This window comes from Rhinatrema bivittatum, chromosome 2 (assembly GCF_901001135.1).
Source record: "Rhinatrema bivittatum chromosome 2, aRhiBiv1.1, whole genome shotgun sequence".
NCBI lineage: Eukaryota > Metazoa > Chordata > Amphibia > Gymnophiona > Rhinatrematidae > Rhinatrema > Rhinatrema bivittatum.
In genome coordinates, this window is record NC_042616.1 from 2,243,058 (window position 1) to 2,268,733 (window position 25,676).

Consider the following 25,676-nt stretch of genomic DNA (forward strand, 5'->3'; position numbering starts at 1 on the left):
GGCCACAAGAACCTGGCAATTACCCAAACGCCAAGAAGATCCCATGCTACTAATGCAATTAATAGCCGTGGCTATTCCCTAAGTAAACTTGATTAATAGCTGTTAATGGACTTCTTCTCCAAGAACCCATCCAAACATTTTTTGAACCCAGCTACACTAACTGCACTAACCACATCCTCTGGCAACAAATTCCAGAGCTTTACTGTGCATTGAGTGAAAAAAGCTTTCTCCGATGAGTCTTAAATGTGCTACTTGCTAACTTCATGGAATGCCCCCTAGTCCTTCTATTATTAGAAAGTGTAAATAACTGATTCACATCTACTTGTTCAAGACCTCTCATGATCTTAAAGACCTCTATCATATCCCCCCTCAGCCGTCTCTTCTCCAAGCTGAACAGCCCTAACCTCTTTAGCCTTTCCTCATAGGGGAGCTGTTCCATCCCCTTTATCATTTTGGTTGCCCTTCTTTATACCTTCTCCATCGCAACTATATCTTTTTTGAGATGCGGCGACCAGAATTGTACACAGTATTCAAGGTGTTGTCTCACCATGGAGTGATATAGAGGCATGACATTTTCCGTTTTATTAACCATTCCCTTCTTAATAATTCCTAACATTCTGTTTGCTTTTGACTGCTGCAGCACACTGAGCCGATGATTTTAAAGTATTATCCACTATGATGCCTAGATCTTTTTCCTGGGTGGTAGCTCCTAATATGGAACTTAACATCGTGTAACTACAGCAAGGGTTATTTTTCCCTATATGCAACACCTTGCACTTATCCACATTAAATTTCATCTGCCATTTGGATGCCCAATCTTCCAGTCTTGCAAGGTCTTCCTGTATTGTATCACAATCTACTTGTGATTTAACAATTCTGAATAATTTTGTATCATCTGAAAATTTGATAACCTCACTCGTCGTATTCCTTTCCAGATCATTTATATATATATATTGAAAAGCACCGGTCCAAGTACAGATCCCTGAGGCACTCCACTGTTTACCCTTTTCCACTGAGAAAATTGACCATTTAATCCTACTCTGTTTCCTATCTTTTAACCAGTTTGTAATCCACAAAAAGACATTGCCTTCTACCCCATGACTTTTCAGTTTTCTTAGAAGCCTCATGAGGGATTTTGTCAAAAGCCTTCTGAAAATCCAAATACACTACATCTACAGTTTCACCTTTATCCACATTTACAGGATCACCTTGCAAGATGCCAGAATGCTCTCCTTGCGCAGAGACGCTGCTACCACCACCGTGATCTTGGAGAAGGCTCTGGATACAGTAGCCAGCATGAATGGCATGGCCTGAAATTGATGATTACGTCAACATAAGAGAACTCATGAATATAAACACATGGTATTTGTATAATTTACATTCTTTATTCATAAGATAACATATTAAAACAATCCTAACTAGACAAAAAATTACTATCTAGCGCAAACATACACACCTCACCCCACCAGTCTCTCACTTTAAAACCACCCACCATAAATTGCACAAATCCCATGTGATACCAATAAAACCCAGTTTACCCCAAAATATATAATAAGTGTAATACACTCTAATTATTCAACATTTGAAAAGGATAAACACTTGGTAAATGCTTTCACATTATCACAGCAAGTTCAACAAAGCTTATCAATTATTCTCCAAAAGCCTCACAAGGCTTCCACCCGATGACTTGTATTATCCAAAACTTTCCAAGACAACGTCAGCACCATCCACTGGATACATCCGACAAGGACACCTTGTTTCACCCGTACCCCCCAGGCTTCATCAGGGAAAATATATCGCCAACGAACTTCTACATTGCCCTCTTTTCACTGTCTTAAAAATAATGCAAAAACATTATAAACAATCCAACAGCCACTAATATAAATATCTATAACCCATCAAATCACAAATTCTACCTTTTATATTGCTTTCTCTGCATTGCCTTGAAATTTGCACCTCCTGTCTTTAAAACCCAGCTCTGTATGCAAAAGTCTTTCAACTCGCTGGAAGAAAATCCTTCATGTTCAATTGTTTTATCTCCTTATCCCAGGTTGCTCACACTGCAACCAAAGAAACAAAATGTAATACAATATAACAAAACTCTGCTTACCTGAACAAACGCTCAACTGGCTGGCTACTTACGTCACACCCGGAACTGACATCACGTCGAGTAATGATGATGTAACCCCATACACAATTCCAAAGCTTTATATACATAAACAAATCAACACTTGGACAATTAAGCAATGTTCCATTATCCCATTTCATGGTACATAAAAAACCACTATTCAAATCAATGTAACCTAATTAACTCACTCCAAACAATCACATCTCATTCCACTCACTGAATCAAGGTATAAAATCCTCTAACATAAATCCCCATATCTTCATAAGAATGCTTGCCATTCAATCGGACCATTAAGTCCTTGAGGCGAAATTGTCTGCCATTCAAAAATGAACCTTTGTCCACTTTTCTCAAAACTGCAGATAAATCACCTCCCCACTGCAAATCAATCCTTTTCACCACAAAAAATCTTAACTGTTCCACTTCATGTTTTGCTTCTAACCAGTGTTTAACTAAGGGAGCGTTCTCTCTACCCATTCTAATTCTGCTCTTATGCTCTATGATTCGTAATTTTACCGGTCTAGATGTTTGACCAATGTAAATCATAGAGCAGGGATACAAAATGGCATATATAAAACCAGCAGTCTCAAGTAAAAAACTCAGGCAATATATAAGCATGTTTTAAATTGGGATGTTTAAACTCCTGCATAACTAATACATGGGCACAAACCGAACAAGTGCCACACTTGTATTGTCCCACAACATTGCAATCTTTAATTTGCTTGTTTGGTTTTTTTAAATTGTCCCATAAATTTCTGCGCTTTTTAATTGCAAAAATGGGTCGCTCACTAAAGATTTTTAAAGGAGAAAGAATGTTCCAATATTTATTCACTATATCTTTAATTCTTGCAGATTTAGAAGAATATGGAATAGAACAAATGGTTCTGGAAGGAATGTCTTTTTGTGCTTTGATCAACAGATTTTCCCTGTTGGAAAACAATGCCCTTTTATAAGCCTTCTTTACTATAGATCTTGAATAACCCCGAGCCAAAAACTTCTCACTCAAAACAGAAGATTGCTGTTTATAATCTTCGATGGAAGAGCATAAACGTCTATATCTCAAAAATTGCCCAATGGGGATGTTATCCTTTAACTGTCTTGAATGGAAACTCCGAGCAAAGTTATTTTTATCTGTTGGTTTCCTATAAACAACAAGATAAAACAATTGAACATGAAGGATTTTCTTCCAGCGAGTTGAAAGAGTTTTGCATACAGAGCTGGGTTTTAAAGACAGGAGGTGCAAATTTCAAGGCAATGCAGAGAAAGCAATATAAAAGGTAGAATTTGTGATTTGATGGGTTATAGATATTTATAGTAGTGGCTGTTGGATTGTTTATAATGTTTATTTTTAAGACAGTGAAAAGAGGGCAATGTAGAAGTTCATTGGCGATATATTTTCCCTGAGGAAGCCCGGGGAGTACGGGTGAAACAAGGTGTCCTTGTCGGATGTATCCAGTGGATTGTGCTGACTTTGTCTTGGAAAGTTTTGGATAATACAAGTCATCGGGTGGAAGCCTTGTGAGGCTTTTGGAGAATAATTGATAAGCTTTGTTGAACTTGCTGTGATAATGTGAAAGCATTTACCAAGTGTTTAACCTTTTCAAATGTTGAATAATTAGAGTGTATTACACTTATTATATATTTCGGGGTAAACTGGGTTTTATTGGTATCACATGGGATTTGTGCAATTTATGGTGGGTGGTTTTAAAGTGAGAGACTGAATGGTGGGGTGAGGTGTGTATGTTTGCGCTTGATAGTAATTTTTTGTCTAGTTAGGATTGTTTTAATATGTTATCTTATGAATAAAGAATGTAAATTATACAAATACCATATGTTTATATTCATGTGTTCTCTTATGTTGACATAATTATATACATAGAGAGAACCTAGTATAGACTTTACCCTCAGTGTGCATTACCCTGAAATTGATGACATCCCAGAACTGCGAAGCATAGGAAATGTTCCTGGCAAATGGGAATATGATATAGTCCTCTGTCAGGTCAAGAGATGTGAAAAATTCCTGTTTGCACTGCCATCGTTAATAGAACGCAGAGTTTCCATTCTGAAATGAGTCACATGCAAATATCGATTGACTCCCTTCAGATAAAGCAAAATTGCTTACCTTGTAATAGGTGTTATCCCAGGACAGCAGGATGTAGTCCTCACATATGGGTGACGTCACTGACGGAGCCCTGAAGCGGGAAGCTTTCTGTCAAAGTTTCTAGAAACTTTTGACTGGCCCTGTGAGGCCACTGAGCATGCCCAGCATGCTATGATATTCTCTGCCACAGGTGTCTCTCTTCAGTCTCGTATATAGCAATAGCGTTAGCAAAAATAAAATAATAAAAAGGTATGAGACCCAACTCCGCGGGGTGGCAGGTGGGTTCTGTGAGGACTACATCCTGCTGTCCTGGGATAACACCTATTACAAGGTAAGCAATTTTGCTTTATCCCAGGACAAGCAGGATGCTAGTCCTCACATATGGGTGATTAGCGAGCTAGAGACTGACTCATTTTGTATGGAGGCAACAGTGTATTGTTGTGGAAAAGAGTCAGTCGAAGATGTCAGCAGGTTGGTTGTAGAAGGAGTTGGGATTAAACTGGAAACAAGTTCTTTAAGACAGATTGTCCATAGTTTGAATCTTGTCTTCCTTGCTTGTCCAAACAGTAATGAGCTGCAAATGTATGAAGAGAGCTCCATGTTGCTTCTTTGCATATGTCTAGTATGGGCACTGAACGATAGTGTGCTACTGAAGTTGACATTGCCCTTACTGAGTGTGCTTTTACTCGCCCTTGGAGAGGAAGGCCTGCTTGTTCATAACAAAACTGTATGCAATCTGCTAGCCAATTGGATAGAGTATGTTTACCCACTGCTTGACCTGGTTTGTTTGGGTCATAGTAAACAAAAAGTTGATTGGATTTCCTGTGGACTGCAGTGCGGTTTAAGTAGAAAGACAGAGTACGCTTGCAATCCAAGGTGTGCAAGGCCCTCTCTCTCCCTGGTGAGAGTGAGGCCTTGGAAAGAATGTGGGTAAAACTATTGATTGGTTTAAGTGGAATTCCGTGACTACCTTAGGGAGGAATTTAGGATGAGTACGGAGAACCACTCTGTCATGTAAGAATTTGGTGTAAGGTTCATATGTGACAAGTGCTTGTAACTCACTAACCCTTCTAGCTGACGTAATGGCTATGAGGAAGATGGTCTTCCATGTAAGGAATTTTAGATCACAAGAATCTAAGGGTTCAAAAGGAGAACGCATGAGTCTTGATAAAACCAAATTTAGATCCCATTGTGTGACTGGGTGTCTAATTGGTGGTTTGAGGTGATTTAAACCTCTCATAAATCTGCTAACGAGAGGTTGTGTAGAGATAGGTGCATCTGCTACCTGTTTATGGTAAGCTGAAATTGCACTTAAATGCACTCTTACAGATGAAGTCTGGAGACCAGATTCTGAAAGATGGTATAAATAGTCTAGTAAAGAATTTGTAGGGCAAGTGAAAGGATTGATGTCATTTTGCTTGCACCACAAAGTGTATCTCTTCCACTTGGAAGCATAGTTCTTTCTTGTGGAAGGTTTACGTGAAGCTATAAGAACCTGGTATATATTGGATGAAAGATTGAGTGGTTGTAAGATCAAGCTTTCAACATCCAAGCTGTCAGTGATAGGGATTGGAGGTTGGGATGTCGCAACCGACCCTGATCCTGAGTTATGAGAGTGGGAGCTACTCCCAGGCAAATGGGATCCCTGATTGAGAGGTCTAGAAGTGTGGGAAACCATACTTGTCGAGGCCAATATGGGGCTATGAGTATCATGGTCCCCTTATCCTGTTGTAGCTTCACTAGAGTTTTGGTAATGAGCGGTATTGGAGGATACGCGTAGAGTAGGCCTGAGTTCCAAGGGCGAGCAAATGCGTCCTTGGATGGCCTGTTCAGGTTGTATAGGAAACAGTAGTCGTCCACTTTGTGATTCAGATGTGATGCAAAGAGGTCTACTGTTGGCTGTCCCCAACGTTGAAATATCCTGGTCACTACTGTGGGATCTAGTGACCATTCGTGTGGTTGGAATTGACGACTGATTCTGTCCGCCACTACATTGTGAATGCCTGCTAGGTAAGTGGCCTTGAGAAACATAAAGTTGTTCAAGGCCCAACCCCATATCTGAGCTGCCTCTTGACAAAGGAGGTACAAGCCTGTCCCTCCTTGTTTGTTGATGTACCACATGGCCACTGTGTTGTCCGTTTGGATTAGAACAGTCTTGTTTGTAAGGCAGTCCTTGAAGGCATGTAGAGCATAACGTATAGCTCGAAGTTCCAGAAAATTGATTTGAAATGTTGCTTCGAGCTTTGTCCATGTTCCTTGTGTTTGGAGATTCCCTATGTGAGCTCCCCAACCCAAGGTGGATGCATCTGTAGTCAGAGTTACTTGTGGGACTGGTTGTTGAAAAGGTAGGCCTTTGCACAAATTGTCCTTGTTCACCCACCACAGTAGAGAAGAATGTAGTTGGTGGGTTACTTGAATTTGAGTATTTAATGGTTGAATGGCTTGGATCCATTGTGATCTTAAAGTCCATTGTGTTATTCTCATGGCTAGACATGCCATGGGTGTGACGTGAACCGTAGAGGCCATGTGGCCTAGTAGAGTTAGAAACTGGTGGGCTGTTACATGTGTTTGTAATGTGAACCACCTTGCTAGTAATGAGACTGTTTCTGCCCTGTCCTCTGGTAGAAAAGCTCTTGCCAGGTTGGTGTTCAATTCTGCTCCTATGAATTGAAGCAATTGTCCTGGTGTGAGATGAGATTTTTGATAATTGATCAGGAATCCCACTGAATGTAGTGTTGTAATTGTTTGATTGAGGGAATTGAGAGCTCCTTGTAGAGACTGACTTCTGATGAGCCAGTCGTCTAGGTATGGGAATACATGAGCACCTTGTTTGCGTAGATGTGCAGCAATGACTGCTAGACACTTTGTGAACACTCTGGGAGCAGAAGCGAGTCCGAAGGGAAGGACTCTGTATTGGAAGTGTTGATGACCTACTATGAAGCGCAGGTACTTGCGATGAGGAGGATATATTGGGATGTGGGTATAAGCATCCTGAAGATCCAGAGAACAAAGCCAATCTCCTTTTTTAAGAAGTGGAAGCATGGTGCCTAGAGAAACCATCCTGAATCTTTCTTTCTTTAGAAATTTGTTGAGATTTCTTAGGTCTAGGATAGGCCGTAGGCCTCCCGTTTTCTTTGGAATGAGGAATTAACGGGAGTAGAATCCTCTTCCCTTCTGAGATTGGGGCACTGATTGTATTGCCCTGAGTTTCAGAAGGGAGGATAATTCTGTTTGTAGAGGAATTAGTTGAGATTCTTGTTGTGGGAAGGCTCTCGGTGGAAATTCTGGTGGAATTGATAGGAAATTGAGTTTGTAACCTTGTGCCACTATAGAGAGCACCCACTGGTCTGTTATTGTTTGCCAGTGTGTGTAAAAGTGAGACACTCTTCCACCTACTGGGATTTGTGTGTGAGGTTTAAAGGAGTGGCTTGTTCTCTGGGCAGTATCTCAAAACCCAGTAGCAGGGCCTGTCTGAGGTGGGGGTTGAGCACGGGGTGCTCTTGGTTGTCTAGCTTGGCTTCATTGCTGCTGAGGTCTGGTAGATCTACCCCGAGATGTTTGGGAGTAGTATCTTCGTGGCCTATAATAAGGCCTCCTTGTTTCCCTACGAGGAGGTCGGCGAGGAGGCTGTGTGGAAGGATCCTGAGGTATCTGAGACAATTGACGTAAAGTCTCTGTGTGTTCCTTCAGTTGCTGGACTGCCTCTTGAACATTTTCTCCAAATAGGTTGTCTCACTCACATGGAAGGTCAACAAGTTTTTCCTGCACCTCAGGCCTGAGGACAGAAGCCTTGAGCCATGCATATCTGCTTGCAGCAATGCCCACAGCTGCAGTTCTGGAGGCAGTATCGAAACTGTCATAGGCCGCTCTTATCTCGTGTTTCCCTGCTTCCAGGCCTTTGTGTATTATGGCTTGTGCAGGTTCTTGAAGCTGTTCAGGCAGTGAGTTGGTGAGTTCCTCCATCTGCTTCCATAAATTTCTCTGATACTGTGTCATGTACAGCTGGTATGCAGAGATTCTGGAGTTAAGCATTGAAGATTGATAGATCTTCCTTCCCAAAGAATCAAGGAAGCGATGATCTTTGCCCGGGGGGTTTGAGGAATGAGGTCTGATTCTTTTTGATTTTTTCTGTGCAGACTCAACTACCACAGATTGATGTGGTAGTTGTGCCTTTTGGTACCCTGGAGTTGATTGTACCAAATAAGATGAATCCATTCTCTTGTTAACAGCTGACACCGTGGATGGGTGCTCCCAGATGCGATGTTGTAAGTCTAAAAGCACCTTGTGTATTGGTATAGCCAAAACCTGTTTGGGGGGATCCACAAATTGCAGCACTTCTAAAGTGTGCTGCCTTGAGTCTTGCTCAGTTTCCAATTTAAATGGGATGGTGTCTGCCATATCCTGTATGAAGTTAGAGAAAGAGAGGTCTTCAGGTGGGGACTTCTTTCTTGGCTCTGGGGGTGAGGGATCAGACATAAAGCCCTTAGAGGAGGATTCTGTATCCTGACTGTCCCAGGAATCCTCTTCTTCTTGGCCATAGATGTGCTTTGGTGTGGTTTTATGAGGTAGATGGAGCCCTGATGGACCTGGCAGCGGATCATCAGTGGGTTGAGATGAAAAAACCTGTTCTGTAGGTTTTTTTATGAAGGACATCTTGGTATTTTTGAAGCAGATGGTGTAAAGATGGTAAATCCTGTACCTCTTCGACATCTATGGTTGATGCCCTCGATGGTGCTGATGGTTGCCTCGACATCGACGTCGAGCATGGTCTCGTACTCGGAGGTAACATGGGCATCGATATCGAAGTCGTGGATGGCAGTTGCGCATATATGGACGTCGACGTCGAAGTCAGAAGTCTCAGTGCCAACGTAGAGTCCCTTTAGTGTTCTCGGCGCCATGGTATACACCGGCATCAGTGGTCCCACCGGCATCGGCAATGTTGCCGGCATCGATGCTTGTAGCATCTGCATCGACGAAGTCGTCGGAATTAGTTGTTCCCTCAAAGCCTGTGAAATCGCTTGTCTGATCATATCAGATAATTCCGGCGTTACAACTGCTGATGTGAGAGTAGTTGTAAGCGGTGGCGAAGGCTGAGGCATTGAAACTGCTGCAGGGCCCTGCAGGGGTTCCGGTGTCGAGATCGGAGGAGGCCCAGACACCGAGGTGTCGTCTGAGCGTGGCCGCTTTGCCGTCGATGGATCCTGGGATGTGGTTTCGGATGTCGACGACCTGCGATGTCGATGTTTATGTTTTTCTTTTTGTGATTCGCCGGATTTTGTCGAGGTAGGCGAAGACGAGGAGTGATCCCCAGACGGTCCTCCGACAGATTTTTTAAGTAGTATGCGCTTCTTCGCTCCGGCCGGAGACTTCAAAGACGTGGAAGTAGAAGGTGACGGCATTAACTGGAGGTGGAATAAGTGTTCCATTTTTTCCAGTCTACATTTTCTTGTCTTCGGCGTCATTTCAGCGCATTGTGGACAGTTTTTAACGTCATGAGTTTCGCCGAGACATAGGACGCACTCAAGATGCGGATCCGTAAGGGACATTTTCCGGGCGCATACCGGACATTTTTTAAAACCGGTAGCCATAGTGCGATCGACGGCCGAAGCAAAAACGGAAAAATAAGTGAAAAAATTGTTTTTCGAGATAAAATAATTTTGAGACTGAGGTACTCACCAGCCGGTGTAATAATAAACCTCTTGAGAGAAAATGTGAGAGAATATTTGTTTATATGACTTTTCAGTCAGAATTGTTGAGAAATTTCACAATGGCTCCTACACCCGCGATGCTAACTGCAGCGCGGAAAAACGAAGACTGAAGAGAGACACCTGTGGCAGAGAATATCATAGCATGCTGGGCATGCTCAGTGGCCTCACAGGGCCAGTCAAAAGTTTCTAGAAACTTTGACAGAAAGCTTCCCGCTTCAGGGCTCCGTCAGTGACGCCACCCATATGTGAGGACTAGCATCCTGCTTATCCTGGGATAAAGGATGAACTGTAAGGACCCTTCTTCCTTCTTGAGAACTACAAAATAAATGGAATAGAGCCCCATATTTTCTTGTGATCTGGGAAAAGGAATTACAGCCTTCAAATCCAACAGCCTCCTTAACGTAATCTCCTCTGCCACTCTCTTCTGTAGAGAGCTGCATGGTGAGACCATAAATGCATATGGATGAACTCAGAAAAATTCTAGAGCATAGCTGGCCCTTACCACTTCCAGGATACACTGGTCCATCATAATCTGGGCCCACCTTTGATAAAAGCAAGATAGACACCCACCTATCTCCTGAACCACTAGGTGAGCTCCCACACCATTATGAAGATCAAGGTGCTCTGGCCCCAGAGCCCGCATCCTTATGAGACCTTTGAGTATTTGGTCCTCTGTAAGGACAAAGCTGATGGGAATCCCTGGAGTGGCACTTCGCCCCAAAAGGACACAACGCTGTCTTCTTGTCCTCTGGCAATCAAGGAATCTTGGATTTGCCCCAGTTATTCGCCATCTTCTCCAACTCATTTCCGAATAAAAGAGAACTTTTAAAGGGCAATTTTGTGAGACTGGACTTAGAAATGACGGCTGCCCACAAATATTTCAACCACAGCTGGCGCCTAGCTTCTATCACGGAAGCCACACCTCTAGCGGCCATCTGCACTAAGTCACAGCCAACATTGGCTAAAAACACGCCTTCTAGTTCCATCACTGATCAGACCCTGCTCCTTGCATCTTTGAGGGAGACACAAAGCAGCCCGAGCCACCAGGCAGCAGCAAGAAGCAATTTACAAATTCACTGCCATGGCCCCAAAGGCCTGTTTAAGGATATCCTCAATCCTCCTATCCCGAGTATTTATTTTATTTATGTATTTATTTTTAGAGCTGCCCTCCTCCTACCAGGATGGTGATTTGCTTGGTAACAAGCACATATCAAGGCATCTACCTTTGGGAATCACAACTGTTCCCTTGCCTTTGGATCCAAGGGGTACAAACCCACTAAAGTGAGACTTCCTTTAAAACTTGCCTTGGAGGCAATTAACTCAAATTGGATCCAGGAGGGTAAAGAAACAGGCTAAATAAAATGATAAAATATTGCCTAGAGCAATTTGAAGCAGAAGATATGAGAACACGAACATACATAGGGGAAAGGGACAGAGATCAAAGGATAAGGCGCGTTTCATAAATGAAGGGTATTGGAGAAAAAGGCTTGAGGCATTAGGTATTTCAATATCTTAATTTGGCTAAAGAGATGATTAAATGAACCATTTGCAAAGGATGAGAACCAATGGAATGAGGGAGAGCAGCCGGGGGGGGGTGTGTGTGTGTGTGTGTGTGTGTTTAATCGTACAGGGCTAGCAAGGGGGAGTGCGAGGTGAGAGATGTGGGTGTGATAGGGGGATTAGGGGTAGGCTTGTTTAAATAACCAGGTTTTAAGTTTTTTCTTAAATTTCTGTATGCATTGTTCTTGTTGGAGTTCGGGAGACATGGAATTCCAGGTGTAGGGGCCTGCAATGGAGAAAGCACACTTTTTTGTGGTGCTTAGGTAGTAGAGTTTAGGAGAGGGAGTGTATAGGATGCCTTTTATATGAGGATCTAGTAGGGTGGCTACTGCCTGGAGATAATACCCTTATTCAATAAACATACACACGGTTAATGTGACTCCAACATTGCTCTAAGCTTCAACGGCAAGAAGAAATGTGGATAAAAGGATTTGCATTCACAAAAAAGCGGGGAGTAGCTTGCTTGTTACAGTGGTTACTACCCCAAACCAAATAAGCATGATACTTCACTTTCAATGCATATCCAGCATAGCTCTCTGCTTTAAGGCAGGGGAGAAAGACCGATACTTCACGCATATCCAGCATAGTTCTCTGCTTCAACGGCATTTCATTTCATTTATTAAAATTTATTAATCGCCTAACACTTAACAAGGCCTAAGCGATATACAAGAATACATACATAATAAAAACAAAATAAAAAACAAACAACAAATTTCAGCTTCACAGAAACCAAGAAGCAAAATACCAAATATTAATGGTACATTTACTGTTTTAGGCATAGGAGCATATTCCAAAAATGGAATATTCAATTATTAAATCATATTTACTTTAATAAGCAGATTAAGAACATTCATGCCGCCTCATTTATCTTTGAACGCACGATGGAGCAGATATTCCTTAAATGCCGTTTTGAACTTTTTAACGTCTTCTAAAGATCTGAGGTCAAAAGGAAGGAGGTTCCATTGAGTGGGTGCCGCTATAGAGAAAGAAGTCTCCCTAGTACAGGATAAACGGGCATGACGAATTGAGGGAATCTCTAGCTTGTGACGATCTCAAACATCTAACTGGATTATAAATCCGTAGCAATGCATTAAACCAAAAGGTAGAATCTGAAACACTGAGCTTGTAAACTAACATGCCTATCTTGAACACTATACGTTCATTCACTGGTAACCAGTTAAGTCTACATAGGGTCGGCGAGATCTTTTCAAAGCGCTTTGTGTGAGAAACCAGCCTAGCGGCTGAGTTTAGCAAAAGTTGTACTGATTGAATTAAACACTGATTGAATTAAACACATATATTCACTGCAATACTCATTCTTCCGGTATATAAAAACAAAAAAAAAATAAAAATATAAATATATATATATATATATATATATATATATATATATATATATATAAATAAATATATATAAAATAAATATATATATACAAAAATAAATAAATATATATATATATACTTCCGGTATATAAAAACCAAAAATAAATTCTTATACCTATTCCATTCAGTCACGATGACCTCACTTTAATGTACACTTTGTAAATAGCTTGTTACAATACCGTTCTCTCTCTCAGGCTTACAAGGTCCGAGTGGCGTTCACTCGGAGCTTGTAAGCCTGAGAGAGAGAACGGATAGCCTGAACAAAAAAGCCATGAATTTTGGATTAACCGTGGAATAAACGATAACAGGAATGGACACACTCCCCTGATGAAGAAAGAACGAAACGCAGCTGTGTCGGGAGATAAGTCTCTAACAGTTTTATTTGGACAGTGGCAGTCTAATATATAAGAACTTGGCGTTCATAAAACCCTTTTTAGGGATATTTAAAGTAGATGGCGTATAGACAAAATGGAGATTGAAATATAACCTTTCACGAGCATAGGGATAAAGGAATTTAGCTATTCAATTAAAGTTAAAACGATATTGAAAGCAAAAGAAAAAAATACAAGTTGTATTATCCCGTCTATGCAAAGTGGAGATTATAATTGTTTTTTAAACAAAATTTTTTTGATATAAATATAATATTAAAATCATTCACAAAATAAATAAAATGGACAAAAGGAGGAAGGAGGCAAGTTAATGATTATACTACAAGAAGGGCGCAAGGCCGTGGAGGCATGCACCAGTAATATGAAACTTACCTCTTTCTTCAATATATTTTATTAAAATTGATTGAAAATAAAAATAGGACAGTTCATTCAGAACTTTTTTTGTAGATGAGAGCACGGAATTTTGGGAAGACATTCATATTTGGATTTCTCATCACAAGCGGAGAGGGATATCGATTATAAGTTGGGGGGGGGGGGCATTTATTGAGGTGTGAGTGGGCGACAGGATAAGTTTTGTTTTAGATGAGTTGAGGACCAGGTTCAGGTTGGTGAGGAGGCTATTGATGGATAACAGGGCGTTTTCCCATGTTTTAAGGGTGTTGGTTAATAAGTCTTTGTACATCATCTGCATAAATAATGAGAGAGAGGCCTAAGTCTGAGAGGAGTTGGCAGAGTGGCAGCAGGTAGATATTGAAAAGGGTGTAGGAAAGAGAGGAGCCTTGGGGAACACCCCTGGAGAGGTGGATAGGTTTGGATTTGATGTCATCAATTCTAACCTTGTATTGTCTATTGGTTAGATACAATTCAAACCAGAGGAGGGGGGTTCCAACAATTTCAATTTCTTTGAGACGGGTAAGAAGGATGTTGTGGTTTATAGTGTCAAAGGCAGAGGATATATCGAGTAATGCGAGTAGGTAAGATTGACCTTTGTCGAGACTCTTTAGGATGGTGTCTGTAAGGGAAATTAGGAGGGTCTCATTACTGAAAAATCTACGGAAGCCAAATTGCGATGGGAAAAGGATGTTATGTTTTTCCAGGTGGTCTGAGAGCTGGGTGTTTACTTTTTTTAGTACTTTGGCCAGGAAGGGTAGATTAGAGATAGGTCGGTAGTTCGAGGGATCGTTGGGGTCAAGGTTAGGTTTTTTGAGTAGGGGTTTGACGGTGGCTTGCTTTAAGAGCGCAGGAACATCTCCGTGACCGAGGGAGCAATTAACGATATCAGCAATAGATTTGGCAATAATATTGGGGATGGACAGGAGGGATTTTGTAGGGATTATGTCGGTGGGGTGCCGTGTAGGTCTCATTTTCCTTAGAATAACTTCTGTTTCGGTGGAAGAGGTCAGTTCCAAGGCCTTAAGTGTGGAGAAGGGGTAGTTACGGAGGGTGTGGTGGGTTGGGATGTGGAAGGAAAGCGTTGATGAGCTTGGAAATTTTGTCGCAGAAGTAGAGTGCAAGGTTATCACATTTGGCTTGTGTGTCTTCTTCAGGCACGGAGGGGATGGGACTTTTAGTGAGCTCGGCGACATGTGTGAAGAGGGCTTTGGGATTGTATTGTAGGTCATGGATTTTGCTGGCATAGAAATCTTTTTTGTTTTAAGGATGGTTGTGCAGTAAGTTTCTAAGGCGGATTTGTAAACTGCTAAATGAAATGGGGAGGGGTCTTGACGCCATTTCTTTTCATGGCATCGCAAGGCTAGTTTAAGTTTAAGTTCTGGATTGTACCTGGATTTTTTTGGGTTAGGAGTAGGATTTAGTATTTTTGTGGTTAGGGGGCAGAGGGAGTTGGCAATGATAGTGGTGATATCTTTCCAGGACGAGAGTTCTACCTCTGTATCAGAGAGGTCAAGCTTTTCCAGGGTGTTGGAGAGGGAGGTGATTAATTCATCTCTGTTACATGGTTTTTGGAACTGAATTGTTTTATTCTTAGAGTGCTGTGGAGGGTGTTTACTTATTATCGAGAGGGAGGTTACTACAAGGGAGTGGTCAGACTAGGGGACCGGGGTGCAGGTGGGGGCGGCGGTAGGGAGGATGTGAGAGTTTATGAATATTAGATCAAGGGTGTGGCCAGCTCTGTGGGTAGGTTGGGTAGTAGTTTGGTTGAAGCCCATGGCTTTAAGAGCCGTGAGGAAGGCTTCGCAATTGGGTGCAGGGGGATGGAGTCAACATGGGGGTTGAAATCCCCGAGGATAATGGCGGGTCTATCCGAATCTAAGTTTTCTGATATGTATTCTATAAGTGTAGAAGGGTTGTTCTCCAGGATGTCTGGGGGGCATAGACTAAACAGATTTGCAGGTGTGTGGATTTGATAAGGCCAACTTCGAGCTTGGGTATTGTGTTAGCTGGGAGGATAGAGATTTTGAGTTCTTTCCTTACTGCTAGCAGGATACCTCCTCCTCTTCTTTTAGGTTGCAGCAGTGAAAAGATGTCATAACTGTGTAATGATAGTTGGTTCAGGAAGACTGAGTCAGTGTCCTTGAGCCAAGTTTCTGTTAGCACACATATGGCAGGGTTTGAGTTCCAGCAGTATGTCATTGAGAATGGGTATTTTTTTGGAGACAGATTGTGAGTTACAGAGAAGGAGGGTGAAGGCAGTAAGCCCTAGGAACTGTGTGAAAGGGGATAGCATAATGGGTAGCAGGGCTCTGGGGCATGGAGAGGGAATGTAAGTAGTAGGCTTCCCGGCGTTTATTAATTTTTATATACTGAAGTTTCATGAGAACATATCACATCGGTTTACATTAGTTAATATTCATTTAAAAATATTTGCATTTCCAAAATTAAATGAAGAGAAGTAAATACAAAGTTTCATAATAATCTAATAAAAACAAATAAAATAATAAAATAATCATAAAATTTTAACAGTTAAAGAAGCACAACAGTAAGAGCAGAGATAATATAATTAACTAAATATTTATATTAAAGGGGGTATTATAATCCTTAGGTTTAAACTCTTGGAAGGCTTGTTTGAATAGCCATGTTTTAATACCCTTTTTAAATATTTTAATGTCAGATTCCATCCTTAGTTCCTGTGGTAGAGAGTTCCACAGCTGGGGCCCAGCAATGGAAATAGCCCTCTCTCTCACATTATTTAAATGAGCAATTTTAGGAGAAAGGAGAAGGTATGTGTAACATCCCTGTACCTGCTGATCTTGTAATTCTTGCTGGGATATGAAAATGTAATGTTGAGGTTAACCATTCTATCTTTTCGTTGTGAGAGAGGTGTTTGAGGATGGGAATGGGGTGAGTCGGCATATTGACCAGAGTGAAGGGGGGTCTGGAATATGTTGGGGAGTGTGGAAGGTGTCTTTGCTAAGGGAGGAGGGGAATTGGGTAGGGAGAAAAATGGCAGCAGGGTCTGAAGATTGTGGGGATGGGATGGGGTGGGTAGGTGAAGTGTGAAAGTCAACATGGTAGTGAGTGCCAAGGTGGAGTGGTGGTGGCTGAGCAGGGGAGACAGGAAGGGGGTGGCAGGATTGCAGAGGGCAAATGAGGACGGCAAAAGGAGGCTAGAGGCAGATGGACGGTGAGAAAGGGAGGAACGGCGGGGGGTAGCTAAAGGGGTAGTGCAAAGGGGCAGGCCCCTTTGTCGCATGGCGCTGGAGGCTCACCAGCGCAGTTTTAAATAGTCTCTTTTGTCCCGCGTCGTGTCTTCACGGTCCCACGTCGCCACCTGGAGGTCGTAGGTGGGCGGGGTCGAAGGTCGGCGATCTATGGGCGGAGTCGGAGGGTCGGAAAGTGGCCTGTGGAGGACGAAGAAGGCCTTCCGCAGCTATGCTCACACTGGTCTAGGCTGGAGGGTAGGCTCAAATTCAGGCAGGGTGGCAGTGGCTGGCCAATGAGTGGTTCCGAACGAGTGGTGGTCTAGGCGGGCGGCTCTCAGTTTAGCGGTGTTGACGGGGTCAGTGTGGTTGGCGTGGCGCGGGGTCTCGCTGGGGAGGCCTAGGGAGGTTAGGATCGAGCACGTCCTTGGTCTCTTTCTCGTAAGTCTATGCCTGGTCAGGCTTCCAGACTTAAAAGGCTCAACTGAGGGAGGGAACAAACAAGTATAACCTCAGGAGCTCAAGCAGTGCATCTGAATTTTCTCCTAGTCTATTTTTTTTTTTTTCCAACCACAAGCAATCCCCACAAAGGAGATACATGGCCAACATCTGCTGGAGACGGAGAATACTGGTGGGATGATGTTGGGGCAGGTCTATATGTTATGATATCAGCGAGTCAGCTTTATTCCATCTCCATCTGCTGGTTGGAGTGCATAACCCACTGGTGTGGGCTGGCCTGCCTGAGTGCTGAGGAAGTAAAGAATTTATTGACATTTATGACTGACTACAACCAGAAGTGCCTACACTACTACCTGTAGATACTTCTTCTAGGAGAGAGTAGGAAACAGGAAATGTGACTTCCTTCACCAAGAGAACACCAGCTTCTCTACAGGCTGGGGACTGCAGGCAATGTCTTATACCAGTATCTAGCACAGAATAATACCTGATGGTACCGGCCAATCTTTACGTGAGAATGTTTGCGAATCATGCCATCTGATGGTAACAGCTGTGAAAAGAATAAAATAAGATACTCAATTAAGTAAAGATAAACATAATTATAAACAGATTCTTATCTATTTTGTGATTAAGATTTTTCTAAAAGATTCTTTAAAGATGCCAATAACTACTTGACAGTAGAACATTGTGAAATTTTGAAAACTTTGAGAAGTCATTACCTCTGAGCAAGACTGCAGAGCATCCATTTGGCTCAATATTACATAATGACCTTCCCCTCTTCTTTCCTCACACCTGACTGCTGAATATGTTTAGAAAATTAGAACCACCCTACTCGCTAGAAGACTGATGAAACATCGGTTTCCTTAGATGGACTAGGGGCCTTAGGTGCAAGGCAACAACTGCACAACTAGGTCAGCATTCTGGATGTATTCTAAAATTTAGAAAGGCAAATCTGAGGTCCAGCTGAAATTGGGCTATCACCATATGAAGGCCACTTATGCCTTGTCTGCAACCTGGAAGTGGAATGAGACCACAATGTCTCTTGCACTTGTATGTTGAGACATAAGTTTTGCCTTGCTGGGTTAGACCAAAGGTCCATCAAGACCAGCTTCGTGTTTCCAACAGTGGCCAAGTGGTGGTGGTGGTAGTAGTTTTCCCCAAGTCCACCATAATAATGGTTTATGGACTTTTCTTGTCCAAACTTTTTAAACCCTGCTACACTAAGAAGAAATGTCTTGCCTGTTAATTTCCTTTCCTTTATATCTGCTCCATCAGACACTGGAGACAGACTTCTACTGCTCCACCCCCAATGACATTACTGTATGTCACTCCTAGAACCAGTATAAATCAGTGTACTACTGCCAAAGCTAAATTATAACTTAAAAACCAACATGTTCAGCAATATATTCATAAATAATGTTAAAAATAATTTGAAACTAATTTTTAAATTCTTTTAAAATGCTTCAATTGCATTATACTTAAAAACTCGTGTCCAAATATTTTCTTTAAGAATTATGGCAAATCTGGGGGAGTTCCAAGATGGCTGCTAGCTGAGAGGCACAGGATGGTGGAGCTCCTCATTACCTGCAAATTTTGCTGCAATGCCACATACAAAAAGAAGGCAAAGATTAGGGAAATGGGGTTAACTACCCCCATTCCAAATTCATTGCAACCTATTATTGAAGGGTTCCTGCTCCCGGCTGCTGCTACTATGACTCCAGTGGCGTCCTTGGCGGCGGCCCACGAGGAGCGGATGGACAGGACGCCGCACATACAGACCATGCTTAGCCCCAGAGCGCCGCTTACCCCTCCTTTCCCTTCAGTGCCACTAAATTTGGATTTCTCCTCACCACCATGTGGACCATCTGTTCCTAGATTGGCGGATTTGAAAGATCTCTCCAGTTAGGACAGTGACCGTGCTAATGCCAGCTCCTGTTTCTGGCTTTGAGGCCTCGGCCTTATTGAAAAGCTCTACGCCAGGAGCTAATGTGCCGGCCCCTCCTTCGGTGAGAGTTTCAACTTCATTAGGGAAAAGTGGAGATTCTGTGGATTCGAAGTTTGGACAAGACCACCGAGGTGTGGAATTCAGTATAATACGCCCAGCTCTTCCGAAACCTTCGGTAATTACTATGGATTCTCTTTGGTCAGCTTTAATGGTATTAGAGAGATCTATTTCCTCATTAGTGGATGTAACTTCTGCTTTTGCTGGTGGTTTTCAAACCTTGGAATTGGAAACAGCTTCTCATACACAGCAAATTTCTGCATTAGAATTTAAAGTTTCATCGTTACAGCAAACTCAAGATCAGCTAGTCAAGTCTGATTTTTCACATTTGTGAAAGGTAGAGAACATTGAAAATTCTATTCATTATCTAAATCAAACATGATTTGTTTGTTCTTCTTGTATAATTCCTCCTTCTAATCCCTCCTTTTTTATCCACCTCTCTGGTCCCTCTGTTTTTCTTTTTTCCCCCCCTTCCCTTCCTTCTAATTATCCTCTCATTGCTCCCAAGCCCTATTTCTCTCGATACATCCATCTGTTAATTAATTTTTCTCTTTTAATTCCTCATTGGTTTTCTGCAAGGCATCTGTTTAAGATGAATACTTCAAACTCCATATTTTATTATTGTTCCTACAGGTTTTTATGTTATATGTTCTTTGTTACATGTAATGCTTTCAAGCAAGTTTAATTGTTTCAATGTAAACCGATTTGATTTGCATCTAATGCAAGAAGACCGGTATATAAAAAACCCAAAATAAAAATAAATAAATAAATAAATAAATAAATCTGCGTGTTCTAAATTTTCCTCAATCTAATTTACTGTCTCCCATAGACTTGATTAAGAAATAACTTACTGAGATATTAGAAATTCCTCAAGAAATTATGCCTACATTTGCTAAAATTTATATGACAAAATCTTTAAAACCAGATATGATGGAGCAAGCTATGGAACCAAAGCTGGACTTAACTCAGCTTTTGGAAAGTTCTACTGATAGAAATATACATGGGATTCTTTTTTGTCATGTGTTTTCTCTCAGGACAGAGATTGGAGAAATTAGTTACCTGATAATTTTGTTTTCCTTAGTGTAGACAGATGGACTCAGGACCAATGGGTATAGTGTGCTCCTGATAGCAGTTGGAGACAGAGTCAGATTTCAATCTGACGTCAGCCTACATATACCCGTGCAGGAAGCTTAGCTCTTCAGTATTCTCCTCAAAAAGCAATTGTGGATATATGTGTTTTAATAACTTGATTAATTTGCCTAACTTGATCAACTTGGACTGGCTAAACTGATTTCCAATTGGAGACCGCCAGTGCACTCAACCGAAAAACGCCAACACTCGGCAACTATGGGTGTCTTGAAACTAGGGGTAAGACCTGGCTTTCCTGTGCTTATTTATTTATTTATTTGAGGCTTTTATATACCGATAATAGTTTAGTAACATCACATCGGTTTACATTCAACAAAAACTCGCCACAGCGTTATGCAATAGCAGCAGTGTTTACAGATAACAATTAAATTTGAGATAAATAACAATTCTGTACAAGGTATGAGGAAGGCAAGATACAGGTAATCACAGCAGTGTTTACAGATAATAAACTTGAGATAACAATAAACTTGAGATAAATGACAGTTCTATGTAATGAATGAGGAGAGCGAGATAGAAGGTAGAAATTACCTTATACAAGAGAGGAAAATGTAAGAGAACTACCAAAATTGAAGGCAATATTATATTAACTGTCAGGTTAAGTCTCATGGAGCAGGAATGAGAGATTCATGGAGGGGGAGTGAGATTGCGAAAAGGATAAAAATGATTATAATGGCTGGTGATTACTTTACTTTATGTAATCACCAGCTTGTCTTGCTCTCGGTGATTGTCACCCGAGGTTTCCGGATTTTGGAGCAGCGGTGGGTGGGATACCGAGTCCACCTGTCTACACTAAGGAAAATGAAATTATCAGGTAAGTAATTTTTCCATTTCCTAGCGTGTAGCAGATGGACTCAGGACCAATGGTATGTACAAAAGCTACTTCCGAACCAGGTGGGAGGCTGCCCGTGGCCCGCTTATTACTGCCCTTGCAAATGATATGTCCTCCCGGGCCTGGATATTCAGGCGGTAGAACCTGGAGAAGGTATGTATGGAGGACCATGTCGCCACCCAACAGATCTCAGCGGGTGACAGTATCTTGGTTTCTGCCCAGGATACTGCCTGGGCCCTTGTAGAATGGGCCTTGACTTGTAAAGGCGGAGGCTTCCCTGTCTCTACGTAGGCCACCTTGATTACTTCTTTGATCCAGCGGGCTATGGTTGTCTGCGAGGCTGCTTCCCCTTGTTTCTTCCTGCTGTGAAGGATGAATAGGTGGTCCATCTTTCGTACGGATTCTGATCTTTCCAGGTATCGGACTAGGAGTCTGCGACGTTAAGATGGTGAAGAAGGCATGAGTCTTCAGAGTCCTTATGTTCGTCTGGAGATGGCAGCGAGATGGTTTGGTTTAGATGGAAATGCAAAACCATCTTCAGGATGAAGGAGAGGACGGTGCGAAGCTGTATGGATCTCCGAGCTTCAAGCACTATCCCGACAGGATAGTGCTTGAAGCTCGGAGATGCGACGGGCTGAACATATTGCCACTAAGAATGCAGTCCTTCAAGGTCAGGAGCCGTAGTGACAGACCGCGTCCGTGTGTAGGTCTGAAGGAAGTTCCCGCTAGGCAAGTCTAGTACTAGATTGAGATTTCATAGGGGCACCGGCCACTTTAGTGGTGATTGGATTTGCTTGACCCCTCTCAGGAAGTGGGAAACGTCAGGATGTGATGATAGATCGATGCTGTCCACTTTGGCTCTGAAGCAGGCCAGTGCGGCACCTGAACCTTGAGGGAGATGAGAGACAACCCCTTCTTCAACCCGTCCTGCAGAAATTCCAGGATTATGGGGATTTTGACTGTTCACGGAAGGATGTCGCGGTCCTCGCACCAGGCTTTGAATATTCTCCATATTCATATGTAAGTTAGAGACAAACTTAGAATATCTGCTCTTCTTCAGGCGAGTCCTCTCAATAACCAGTCCGTAAGAGAGAATCGAGTTGGGTCTTCGTGGAGGATCGGTCCTTGCCGGAGAAGGTCCCTATGTGGAGGTAGGCACAGAGGGTTCCCCGCAAGAAGTCTTTGCATGTCTGTGTACCATGGCTTTCTTGGCCAGTCCGGGGCCACTAGAAGTACTAGCCCCCTGTGTTGTTCTATCTTGCAGATGATCCTGCCCAGTAGTGGCCATGGGGAAAAGCGTATAGCAGGTCTTCCTGTGACCAGATCTGGATGAGAGCATCGATTCCATGTGATTGCGGTTCTCGTTTGCGGCTGAAGAACTTGGGTGTTGGAACGGGTTGCCAGGAGATCCATGGCTAGGGTTCCCCAGCAGTTTATCATCAACTGGAATGTTGTGGTCGACAGTGTCTATTCCCCTGGGTCTAGCCTCTCTCTGCTGAGGTAGTCCGCAGTGACGTTGTCTTTTCCCGCAATGTGGGCGGCTGAGATTCCTTGCAGGTTTGCTTCCACCCATGCTATTAGGGGGTCTATTTCCAGGGACATCTGGTTGGCTTCTGGGTTCCTCCCTGGCGGTTGATGTAGGCCACTGTTGTGGCTTTGTCAGACATGACTAACAGATTCCCCCGGGGTCTGTGACTAAATTGTAGGCAGGCTAGTCTGACTGCTCAGGCTTCCAGTCAGTTTATGTTCCATCCGGACTCTTCCTTGTCCCATTGCCCCTGGGCCATCAGATCCTGGCAGTGGGCTCCCCACCCTCACAGGCTTGCATCAGTGGTGAGCAAGATCCAGGTCGGTGGGGATAGTCTTACTCCCTTACTCAGATGGTCTTCCTGTAGCCACCATTGGAGCTGGGTCCGAATCTCTGCCGGTAGCTGGAGACGAATGGAATAGTTCTGGGACATCGGGTTTCATCACGTGACAGTAGGGAATGTTGTAGTGGGCACATGTGGGATCTTGCCCATAGGACGACTTCTAGGGTTGATGTCATATGACCGAGAACTTGGAGGTAGTCCCATACCTTGGGGCGAGCATAGTTCAACAGTTTTCGCAATTGGTCCATCAGTTTTCTTCTCCTTGTAAGGGGGGGGGGGGGGGGAAGAACCACCCTGTCTTGTTTGCTGTCAAACGGGACTCCCAAGTACTCTAGCAATTGGGAGGGCTGCAGGCAGCTCTTGGCTGTATTGATGACCCACCCGAGATTCCACAAAAGATTCTTGACTCTGGCTAATCAGGGCAAAATCTCGAGAGGAAATTTACCAGGCGATCACCAATCGTCCAGATACGGATGTACGAGGATTCCTTCTTTCCTCAGCATCGCCGCCACTACCACCATGATTTTGGTGAATGTCTGAGGGGCAGTAGCTAGTCCGAAGGGTATCGCCCGGAACTGGTAATAATGGTCCAGTATCGCAAAGCATAGGAAGTGCTGATAGTCGTGGTGGACCAGGATGTGGAGATACGCTTCGGATAGATCCAGTGAAGTCAGGAATTCTCCCAGTTGTACTGACCTTATGACTGAGTGTAAGGTTTCCATGCGGAAGTATGGTACCCTCAGATAGAGATTGATGGTCTTGAGGTCCAGGATGGGCCAAACGTTCCCTCCTCCTTGGGGACGATAAAATAGATGGAATAGTGACCAGTATTTTGTTGGTGCGTGGGCACAGAGGTTATCCCTTTAGGCTGAGTGGTTTTGTCAGTGTGGTTTCCACTGCCGTCCTCTTGGAGAGGGAGTGGCACGGTGATCTCACAAATTTGTCTGGAGGGATGCTATGGAAGTCCAGATAGTATCCCTCTCGAATGATGGTTAGGATCCATTTGTCCGACGTTATCTCGACCCTTCTTTGGTAGAAGAGGTTAAGTCTGCCCCCTATGGCTTCTTCCTGTGGATGGGTCTGTTGATTCTCATTGAGGGTGCGGCCGGGGCCTGTACTTGAGCCGGCTCCCCTCTTGTTGTGCCTGTTCTGAAAGGACTGGGCCCTGCCTGCGGGGCTAGGTGATTGGTATGTGTTTTTATACTGTCTAAAAAGTTGAGCTCCTCTGCCCTTGTTTCTTCGGGAGAGAGGAACGCTGGGTTCTTTTGTTCCTGTCCTCTGGTAACAGAGGGACTGGGGATTCGTCCCATTTGTTGGCTAACTTCTCCAGTTCGCTTCCGAACAGGAGGGATCCTTTAAAAGGCATTCTCGTAAGTTTCATCTTGGAGGTCGCGTTGGCTGACCAACTTCGGAGCCATAGTTGCCTTCTGGCTGTCACTATGGATGAGACGCCCCTGGCAGAGGTGCACACCAGGTCTGAGGTCACATCCATGAGGAAAGATATCGCTGGTTCTAATGTTTCAGCGGAAGTGGTTGCATCCCTGGAGAGGAGCAAGCAGGCACGTGTCACCACTGTGCAGCAGGAGGCGATTTGCAGGGTTCATTACTGTGACATTAAATGACTGTTTAAGGATGGATTCCTGACATCTGTCCTAAGCATCCTTGAGTGCAGCGCCTCCTTCGACTGGGATAGTAGTGCACTTTGAGACCATGGCATCCACTTTTGGGAACCCTAGGAATTCTTTGGCTGTGGGTTCCAGGGGTATAGGGCTTCTAGGGCTCATCCTCCTTTGAAGCTGGCCTCCGGGGCATTCCATTCCAGGTCAATCAGTTGTTGTACGGCCTGCAGCATTGGAAAATAGAATGAGACCTGACGGAGACCAACCAGAACTGGGTTCGTCTTTGGCACCGCTGTGGAACTTGTGCCAGGAATGGCCATAGTCTTAAATGTGTCTCTTGCTAACTTCATGGAGTGCCCCCTAGTCCTCCTATTATCCGAAAGAATAAATCGTTTCACATCTACCTGTTCTAGACCTCTTGTGATTTTAAAGACCTCTATCATGTTCCCTCAGCCATCTCTTCTCCAAGCTGAACTGCCTTACCTCTTTAGCTTTTCCTCATAGGGGAGCTGTTCCATCCCCTTTATCATTTTGGTTGCCCTTTTCTGTACCTTCTCCAGCGCAATTATATCTTTTTTGAGATGCGGCAACCAGAACTGTACAGAATACTCAATGTGCTGTCTCATCATGGAGCGATACAGAGACATGACATTTTTCATTTTATTCACCATTCCCTTCTTAATAATTCCTAACATTGTTTGCTTTCTTGACCGCCACAGCCCACTGAGCTGACGATTTCAATGTATTATCCACTATGATGCTTAGATCTCTTTCCTGGTAGGTAGCTCTGAATATATGGAACCTAACATTGTGTAACTACAGAATGAATTATTTTTTCCCTATATGCATCACCTTGCACTTGTCCACATTAACTTTCATCTGCCA

General features: G+C 43.2%; 1 protein-coding gene across 3 annotated transcripts in view; it reads right to left on the reverse strand.

The window, feature by feature from the left end:
• Positions 1-25,676, reverse strand: part of LOC115083432 (ATP-binding cassette sub-family F member 2) — a 191,417-nt gene that overhangs the window by 38,922 nt on the left and 126,819 nt on the right. For all 3 annotated transcript variants that reach the window (XM_029587240.1, XM_029587239.1, XM_029587241.1), the window contains exon 12: positions 17,809-17,871. In XM_029587240.1, the coding sequence (XP_029443100.1) occupies positions 17,809-17,871 (63 nt within the window). The remainder of the gene's footprint in view (positions 1-17,808; positions 17,872-25,676) is intronic.